Source organism: Xenia sp. Carnegie-2017, unplaced genomic scaffold, assembly GCF_021976095.1.
Source record: "Xenia sp. Carnegie-2017 unplaced genomic scaffold, XeniaSp_v1 HiC_scaffold_6, whole genome shotgun sequence".
NCBI classification, from domain to species: domain Eukaryota; kingdom Metazoa; phylum Cnidaria; class Anthozoa; order Malacalcyonacea; family Xeniidae; genus Xenia; species Xenia sp. Carnegie-2017.
Window position 1 is genome coordinate 17,455,405 of NW_025813526.1, and position 10,151 is coordinate 17,465,555.

The 10,151-nt window shown below is 32.0% G+C and overlaps 1 protein-coding gene across 1 annotated transcript; it reads left to right on the forward strand.

The window, feature by feature from the left end:
• Positions 1-1,141: 1,141 nt before the first annotated feature.
• LOC124457777 lies at positions 1,142-9,930 on the forward strand. Its single transcript, XM_047007947.1, has 6 exons — positions 1,142-1,324; positions 2,169-2,394; positions 2,478-2,613; positions 5,457-5,493; positions 6,123-6,252; positions 8,988-9,930. The coding sequence occupies exons 2-6, from the start codon at positions 2,227-2,229 to the stop codon at positions 9,501-9,503; spliced, it is 987 nt and encodes a 328-aa protein (XP_046863903.1). The 5' UTR covers positions 1,142-1,324; positions 2,169-2,226; the 3' UTR covers positions 9,504-9,930.
• Positions 9,931-10,151: the final 221 nt, after the last annotated feature.

The window sequence follows — 10,151 nt, forward strand, 5'->3', positions numbered from 1 at the left end:
CTGTACAAACACATTTTTATTCAAGAATTTTACTCAGTTGTTACAAAGATAAACGAAACGACCTTTTCCTTTGTCACCATCAATCTCTCAGTTTTAAATTCTGTAAAAGCAAGACCATTGAAATATTTACATCCTTGCTGATAGAACACAATATGAATCGATTTGAGAAGAGTTCATTGTTTCGTTTGCCCAATTCCATTATGTACAAATGGTACATGAAAAAAAGCAGTTATATTGCCGAGACGCATATCATTCATCGAACTGTACTACACAGAAGACAAAGATCGATTTACTAGAGAAAAGTCTTAAGTATATGCTACATTTTAATCCGATTAGCACGTCAACGTGAATCGTTTATTAAATTTTCCTTTCGCATCATCAACATCTGTAATAACAAAAATAGTTTGCCATATTTTAAAATTTTTACATAAGCCAAGAGATTTTTCATGATTTTAAAGTCATTTTATAGTTCACCTGCCCACATCCGACTAACTAAGTTTTGTGCAACGCCGTTAATTCGAGCTGTTAAGTAACTAAAGTTAAGGAGTTAACTACGGTAGTTAGCGTTAACTATAGTTAAAGTTAACTGCGTTTTTATACAACCGGCCCCAAGTTTTGTGCATTTGGTCAGTTTTATTTTGTATTGCATTATTCAATTTGTTGATAACTTATATTTTAATTTGCATCGTGGCTAATTTGTTCTTCATTCAGGACATTGTTTTTGTATCAAATACTTTGTTTTTAAATTAAAGGGAGAGTTTGTAAATTTATATATTAATTTGTGAATTGCAGACACGGCCACCGTAAATTATACATGAGTAAAAGGACAAAGTATTGTAGTTCTTGCATACATTATGTTATAGATCATAAGAACTTACGTTGACTGATCTTGAAATCAGTAAAAACTGATAGAACATTGTTTCTGATTTTTGTCTTTAAACCTTTTATTGACCATATTCATGAATATCTACATCCATATTTTACAAGTAATTTAAAAACATTCTTTCAGCTGCTGAAACAAATTTTAATTATTTAAAAGGACGTTTTGGACAGTATATAAAAGCGTAGATGCACATCAGACAAATTTTAATTATTTAAAGGACGTTTGGACAATATATAAAGTGTAGATGCGTATAGATACATGCGTCACGTTCATTGAAGTTATACATTTAATTTTACATTCGCAAACTGTTATACTGTCGGTCTTTGAATATGTTTTCTTCTTTGTTGGCATATGTTCCGATTGCAACATATATAATCACAATTGCTTTAGAAGTATACTGTGGTATTACCGAAAAAACCATGCTGCGTTTGCTGAAAAACGGTTAGTCTGTGTAATGTTTTATGTTTGTATTTTAAAGCCATACTTTTTGAATTTATCTGTATATTTTACATGTTACACATTTTTTTTCGTGTATATATTAATAAATTTTTTCATGTGCACAAGTGCATTTGACTGTGATAGTTTTTATAAGAGACGTGCAAGAAAGATATTTTCATTCCTTAGAGCCTGTTCATATAAGACTGGCTATCCTGCTTTGATCGGGCTAGCTACGTTTGCCAGGATCTCACCTCATATATTAATTCACTTTATATTTGAAATTGCGCTCATTCTCCCATCATTTTTTTGTACTTCTAGCCTAAACCAAGCATCTCCTTTTCTTTCGCAGGAATCTTCTTCACATTGCATATTTCAACTTTCCATAAATAACAGATCGTCTACTCGATGAAATTCTCATAATCGCATCGTTCTTTTTTTTAACATGTGTTTGCAAGTCGAAACAACTATGCTCATTTGAAAATGAATAAATAATTCTACCTATCACTGCTGCATTTGCCGGTGATAACATGATTTTGCTTTTAATTTTAGATCAAAATTAAAAATGTTTTGAGTACAGAAATTTTAAATGATGCAACTTAATGCAAACGTATTTAATTTTCCAGCGTAAAGCAACATTCACGCGCAGAAATTGTTACGTCATACCAGCCGAGCCAGCCCGTGTCGTATGAATGCAAATACAAACTAGCCCGGCAAGCCTTTAAGTGCCTTAATGTTATAACAAATTTAAATTTTTTTTGAAAATTTTTTTTAGAACTAATTATACCTAGCCATTGCAGATATATTGTTTAAGTTAATATTATTCATACCATTGCGTTATATATTTTAGAGACATGTCCATTAAAAGAAAATGTTTTGTTTGAAGCATTTTACTCATCGGCAGATTCATGTGTATTCAAATATTTACAAGAATTATTCTGTGTTGGTTTAACTTTCGAAATGACATAATGAAGGAAGATGTAAATTGTCAATTAACTCACAAACGTCCACAGAATTATGAAACATGTACTGATAACAAGTGGAGTTTCTATGAATTGCTGAATCCACAAAGAAAGGTATGGTGGAAAATTATATTAACAGTTTTTAAATTATTGACAAAGCTACTAATCTTGAATAATTGCACATTTGATTTATAAAGATACCATATAACAAAGAAAAGTTGTGTGAAAATGGTGGAATGACGATTGTTGACTTAAGAGACGGACCTGGTTCTGATCCTTACAGATGTCAATGTCCTTTTGGCTTTACGGGAAGACATTGTTCGGTAAAGCTAAGTAAGTTTGTTAGAAAATGGCAAGCAGTACAATTTCTTAAGATGGTTGCAATCTTTTGCCTTTCTTCCCTAATCAAATTTCACTTCACAAACAAAACATGACGAAAACATTTGACTTCATAGCTACATTAAAATTTGAATATGCTGATTTTAAGCTACCCTATATATATTCTGTAGAAAAGAGCAGGTCACAAAACGTATAATCGGCAAGTTCCAGTAAGCTGTATAAGGTATTTTGATTCAACGCAAAGATTAAACACTGTACCATCTGAAGTAGCTTGATAAACCTGCATTGTGCAATTCTATTGATGTTTTTTTATAGTTCTAAGCACATTAAATAAGATGAAATGAGAAGGTCTTTTTTCCAAAATAATTTGGTACTAAAAACTGACACTGTTTTTATGCCGATGCTTAGAGATATTCAAAACAATTGAAGAGCATTAGCTTGAATAGTCTTTTTCTCCAAATCTCTAGCACTTGCTAAACCAATTATGTCATTATAACTAAAATATTTTTTAGTATCTAGGGATATCCAAAATTAGATAAAAATTGATTTAGTTTGAAGAGGTTTATATCTAAAGCAAGCACAAGAACTTGTGGAAACTCGACACATTTCAATTTTTTAGCATGGTCTGTAAGCATTGTTTTAAAGTTTGTAATGAACTTTTTGTTAGGTTTTCAAAAATCTTGTAAGTAGCCGGACAAACATAATGCACAAAAAATATTTCCAAAGTCAGTATCAATCTGAAAAATAGCTAGGCTCCTCGTTTAAAAGTAAATAAGAAAATGAAAGTTTATTTTCTTTGTTTAAGATGATTTAATTGTGACATCATGGAAACCATATTGCGCGGTGGATCATATAGCATCATATAGCATCATGTGTCTTTAACAGAACCTTTTTTTTTCTTTCTATTAATACTTTCATCTGTCCAAGCTTTGGCATAATGAGTACTCATTACCAGGGCCGAAACGAGAACGTTAATTTACGGCGGATATTCTTCTATATTTAGCTCTGTTCGACTGATTTTGTTTGTTAAAGTTATTATTTCAAAAGAAATCAGTCGGGCAGATCCACTTCCAAAAAATAGCATTCTAGATTTGGCCCTGCTCATAACAGGCATAGAAAATCTATGGTGCCATAGGCCGCCCGACTTTTACCAACAGGGAAAATTTGCCTTTTCTGGAATGAAAGTGCCCTTTTCATGGTGTAGAAATGCCCTTGTTTTAGGTAAAATTGGACTGAAGAAGTTTTTCTTAGATAAAAGTAGCCTCGAGAGTAGAACAAAGTCTGTCGGCATCATGCGAAATCAGCTATAGCTTAGTTTTTTATCTTGATTACCCAGATGGATCAAAAATCGCGTATGTTGATTAGGGTTGTCTTCGCAGACGTCCGCCCAGTAACTTAATCAACCAATGAGAAGTCGCAATTTATGATCCACATGAGACTATAAATTCTATGGCAACTTATTGCTCCCGTCGTATTGTCTTTCAGGCCATTGGTCCTACAAAACTGTTGACAATTCATGATCATAATAATTGAAAATTTTGCGGTTTAAATCACTTTAATCAAAATCATCATGCCTAGAGCTGCTAGGTGAAAACAAGAAAAGGAAAAAGAGCTTGTAGAAACAGCTAAAAGGTTGCGAAAACTGACGAGTTTTTTTGTAGTGCTCCAGCAGAGAATGTTGTTGACCAAAACATCGACTCTATGTCTAGTTTGACACTGCCGTCAGCTACAGAAACTCCATCAACGTATTTATCTCCTCATTCTCATTCCAAACCAAACTTCGGCAATTCTGAGTTTATATCGTCTTTAGAGATACTAGTCGCGCCGCCGACCGAGCCAGTTCACACACCTTCTCAAAACCTAACATATGCGTCTTTGACAAGTTCCACGACTACCACCCTATTGGTAGGACCTATGCAAATTGAGTCAACGGAATGTTTGCTAGGACTCGATTGTAAGAATTTGTGCTGTACAGGCCGACAGCCTTACCATCCTACACTAGAAGAAATAAAGCACACGTCTTACTTTGATTTACTTTGTTGCTCCAATGAGCGCAGCCTCTGGAGAACTTTTTTTTCATACCAGCGGCTTGTCAAGACACATCTCAGGAGCACAATGACGGCGGCACGCTACAATAATCTTATTGTTATGGATGTAAACAAGGCCAGAACTGACGAACTGGACTTACGTTTAGTAGCTAAGGACTTTGTTCTGAAAAACGAACGTAGGGTTAGATTTTTTGGGAAATTTTATTGAGATCGCTTTACTTAATAAAATTGTTCATGTAGTCATCTTAGTTTGTTAGCACGCACGCCGAGCAGTAGTGAATACGCATAGCATTTTAAGAATGTTTACCAATATTTTGCAGACTTTGAAACTTAATCATGATTCATGAAACAATGCATATCTGTAATATACTAAAACAGTAAGCTGCAAGCTCACATGCCCTTTTCGGTCAGTGCCCCCCTACTTTTGAGATACTTCCGCGGCCCCTGGCCATAGGGATGTGTCAAGACTTTTAAAGGCTTGTCCAACCAGCATAACTCAGAACAACATTGACATCGGATCAGAAATAGAATGATTTAGAATAACAATGCAAAAGTATAATTACAATGAGCTCCATTGCCCGACATTTAAGAAAAGTAAGCTATTTTAACACCAGAACTTTTGCGTTGGTTTTCTTATTTTAAATACGTTTTTGAAACATTTTGGTTTCTACTATTCTGCAGAACTTGCAAAAACTCTAAAATTTAACTCATTAGCTTTTCTAGAAATATTTAGATTTGTCACCATCATAAAATCTCTGTTTGATTTAATTAATACTATTTTATGTTTAGTTTTTTCGTCATGCGAAGAGGCGATGAGAAATGGCAGGTATATATAAGAAAATTTACTATATTTAAGTCAATACTATACAGAATATTTTTTATAACTAATGTGTAACCAGAAATGAAGAAAGGTATAAACTGGTGTTTTAATCAAATATTAAAAATTTTTTCGACTACCATACTTTGTATTTTTAGATAGCACAAACAGTCTCTTAGAATTTGAGGTTCTATGTCATGCACATCTGATGATTAGCAATGTCAAATATACAAAGATATTAATACTTTCTATTAAATTATTTCTTGGAATAAATTCTTATGTGATAATAATAACTTTTCCTATTTGCCTTCTTAAACAACTTTTTAAACTCTGCAATAAGAATACAGTTCGCCAGAAAAGTTAAAACTTTAACTTCCGTTTATTACACTTGATGTAATAAATAAACCTCTTTGAAAAGACTTTAAAGAACATGTCATCATTTCAACATATTCTAACAATATAAATATTATAGAAATTATAGTTGATGTTACTTTTACTCTACTCTATCAAAAATGGTTTCGGCTTTATTTTTATTAGTCCAAAAAATTTACAATTTTATTCAATTTTTTTAAATGATATTGTTTGAATCGTAGGATAATTTTATTCAATTTTCTCTAAATAACATTCGTCTTAAATAGTTTAAAGGACGGGATGTACTTGATCAGCACCAACACTTTAATGGGATACAGCAAAGTTTTTTGTATGCGTAAAACAACGGGTTGCTTGAGAGAAGGCTGGACTCTAGTCTTGAAAATTGATGGAACAAAGGTAAAAAGGAAATATTTTTGAATGTTTTGATAGCTGATAGAAAATTTTAGGAAATATAATTCCTAAACACATTTTTTTCTTCCTAAAAATACTTCTTATAATAACAATATTTATCATAAAAATGATATATTTTATGCGCAAAATAAAGTGAAAGCAGTAATATCTTAAAATTTCTAATGATCTTAGAGTTGAAATGGATTTATTTCCTAGTAAAAAAACGCATTATTTTCTTGCATTGTCATTAGACATGCTAATATTTTCACTTTTTCAATATTGCATATGATTATTACTGCCAAGGGTGGATGGCATTAAAATTGAAAAAAAGAAAGCTTTCTATTTCCATGCACTTTACTTTACCAATGACTACTGCAATTTGTGGTAATTGCTGAATATCGAATAATTCGACAATAATACAATTAAGTCCAACATCGTTGCCAGAAATTTACTAGGCAGATTGCAAATATGAGCTTTTATATTCTGAGCTAAGATTCGCTTTTGCCTGGTAAGTCAAACATACTATTTAACACCCTTGATAAGCTTCAGGTGATTTTATTGAGAATTTAAGGCTATACATAAAACCTTGAAAACACTATTTCACTTCTCATGGCAGTTCTTGCCTCGTTATATGTGTAGTATACCATCCAACATCGAATGATATATATTTTAATAATAGAACATTTGTCTTCTAAATAAGATTGCGAAACACCCTAATACAAAAATGCTAAGTGTTTTAGACCCTATCGCGTTTGTGCTGACGTTTTATAAATTGCTAAGGAGCGTTCTAAGGGCAGTTCTTTTTTTCACCCAATAGGCAATAAGAAAACTTTAAAAAATTTATAATATACTGCATGCACTGAGAGATCATAAATCTATGCTTTGTGGACGTGTCAAACATTACCTTAAAAATAGAACACATAAAGTGAAGATCAGACAATTTAACTATAATGTTCTTAGAAATTGTTTATCCAGTGTCTTTATTGAAGTAGCTCGTACACTATTTTAACAATTAGACAGAATATTGAAACTTTTCTGTTTAACTGAATAAATCAAATTTTGTATATTTAAAAAAATATTACTTGACTTCTTTTTAATTTGTGCACAATTAAATCATGGGCACTCCTTGACAATGAAATAATCTGCACAGACTGTCAAATTGATCAGATTGCGCAAAAAAAATCACCAGAACTAGGCATACCAAATGAGAAACGCAAAAAAGTTAATTTTTTTTGCCATCTATTGTAGTTTAAATAATTGCGTTACATTATTGGCTCATGCCAATTTTAAGTGGCAAAGTATTTATCACACTACCTTTAGCTAATGCAATGCACGTGGTTTCGTCCAGGGCTTTATACAACTAGGACTTTCCTCTCTAAGATAATTTTTTAAAGTAGAGTGGATTCGTCTTAAAGGACTTTGACCATTTGTTATTATAAACATTTTGTCCTTCATTATAGAAAGCAAAACAATTTCTCTTATGAATGTTGTCATTATCACACTCATATTTATTCTTTCCCTCACAGCAATTAGCAGATAAATTAACACTGCTTTAGATATACAAAACACTTAGTTTGAATGTCACTTTGGTTGTAACATTATCTGCATAACTTCGTATAACAGTTCCACAACTTTCAAAACTTATTCTTGAATTTGAACCATTAAATTTCCTAATTGCATTTTGCTGTCAAAAACATATTGACTTTGTTCACTAACTATTTTTTACTAAAATATTTTAATACAAGACGATGGTCAGGTCAACACTCTCCTTTGCGATTGCATATGACATATTTCAAAGTTAATAAGACGCCCATTAGGCACTAAATTGGGCTACTGGGGAGAGCAGTCTTTGGATATATTTGCGTATTATATTTAGAAATATATTATTCAGTAAATCGTGTTTCGTTTTACGTATCATGCTTAAAACTGGCGCATGAAACGATCTAAGAAATATTTTTGTTGGTTTACGAGTTGTCATCGGTCTGTGCAAGCAAAGATTAAAAATATACAATCAACGTGATAATAAGCAATTATTGGACGAGGTTGGGTATGATATAAAAAATTTTCGGACTGAGGTGAACGTTATCTTCCAAAGCAAAGCTGAGGCGGATAACAAGGACCGAGGTGTGAATAATTTTTGATATCATGTGAAATACGAATTCAATAATTTTTTTATTATTCACTTTAACTAAATGAAATATTATTAAAACTGATAAATGCAAAACATTTTTAAAACTTTGCTAATTTTTTACTGAAACAAAACTTGTTTATTACAGGCCTTCTCGTTTTATTATGCTGTAAATATGTTCAAAAGCAGTTTCTTCGCTTTTTAGTCTTTTCACATGCTTCTTGCTGAAAAACTTTCGCTTATTGTGTTTAGAAATTACGGTAAACATCGCTATTATTTTATTTTTCAAAACCCTTTTTAAATAGCGTCGATAATTGTAGAAACTATTATCCGTAGATGTGACATCATAATTACAGATGTCGAGAATTATCTGCAGGTAATTGACCAATCCATCGCTAAAATTGCTTACATCGTGAGTTATAATGGGCATTATTACCAATACGATCAAGATAGCAAAAATGGAATTAATTTATCATTATTTATTGCATTTGGATGGATGGAATTTTGAAGTTCACATTATATATTTCAAATACTCATTTTTTTAAAGAACAAAATCAACGCTGTTTTTTCAATTTTTTTTCATTCGTTTGTGATACGAATTTATTAAATTTAGAAAACCTTCCGATATAATTCACCGCTTTGGAGCAACAAGAAGAGTTATATGACGGAAAATGGTGAAACTGGATTAAATGATCTTGAAACAAAACTTCCTACTTACTGGAGCACTAAAATAAAGAAGATGTGTGTTGGAATGAAAGTAAACAGTACAATAAAATTCATAAGTTTTGAAATGCAAGCTGAGTCCTTATACGACCTCATTGCTGACGGAAAATATAGGAAAACCACTTTGAGTCGTAGCCAATGGTTGACATTAGTTGAAAACAGCTTCCTTCAACAATACTGTGATAGAGAAGGCTTTAACGTCGTTGGACAAAATAATGTAAACGCTCAAGTAATGCTTGGCATTTTGGGAAATGAACAAAACGACTGTACTACACCGGACTCTTTCCTTGGCTTTGGTGGATCACATGAATGTAATTTTTGCGGCGTGAACAGCTGTGGTAATTTTGTTTCTCACAGTAGCAATGACAAAAATGTTCGAGCTATGGGATATATTTTTGTTATTTAGTAACTGTTATACAGGCAATGCTTGACGTTTTAATTGTCTCATTTTCCTCATGGAAATGCAAAACCAAACCAAATTGTAAAAGATATACTTTATAAAATAAGATTATGATATACTTCATTGCAAACTAAATGAATGTTTATAGTTTTAATAGAAGTGTAACAATTTCTTTGTATTTCGGAAATATGCAATAAATATTTAATATTTATGTCGAACAATTCTTTTAAATGCAGGAGAACAGTCAAGAATTGCTGCTAATTGTAAGAGTTAAAGGAAAATGTTTAAGCCGCTATAATTTGTTCTTGACTGTACCGTTTCGTTTATCCGTAATGTTTTACGTGCGTGTTTGCGTGCACAATGTACAAGTACACTTTTCAATTAACTATCAAGTCGCCATGCAACTTGAAAATAAATAATTCATTTAATCAAATATGCCAAATTACTTTAAGAACCGTTTGGTTCTTCTTACAACATTCAATTGTCACTCAGAATTTATTTTTAACTCTAACAAAAAACAACACCTTTTAAACGTCACTTCATGTCTTTTATTCCGTCCAAGGCGGTAGGTCGTACTGTAGCCAGAGGTTGACCTTTGTGCCAAATAGAAATTATATGTAATAAATTAATCCCTAAGAAACTATTGGTTGTCTG

Bases quoted from the DNA above. Each gene is read 5' to 3' on its own strand.
- LOC124457777 (XM_047007947.1), top strand. From the start codon at position 2,227: ATGTGTATTCAAATATTTACAAGAATTATTCTGTGTTGGTTTAACTTT. The intron at 2,395-2,477 runs GTATGGTGGAAA...TGATTTATAAAG, and splicing joins TGCTGAATCCACAAAGAAAG to ATACCATATAACAAAGAAAA. The intron at 5,494-6,122 runs GTATATATAAGA...CGTCTTAAATAG, and splicing joins GAGGCGATGAGAAATGGCAG to TTTAAAGGACGGGATGTACT.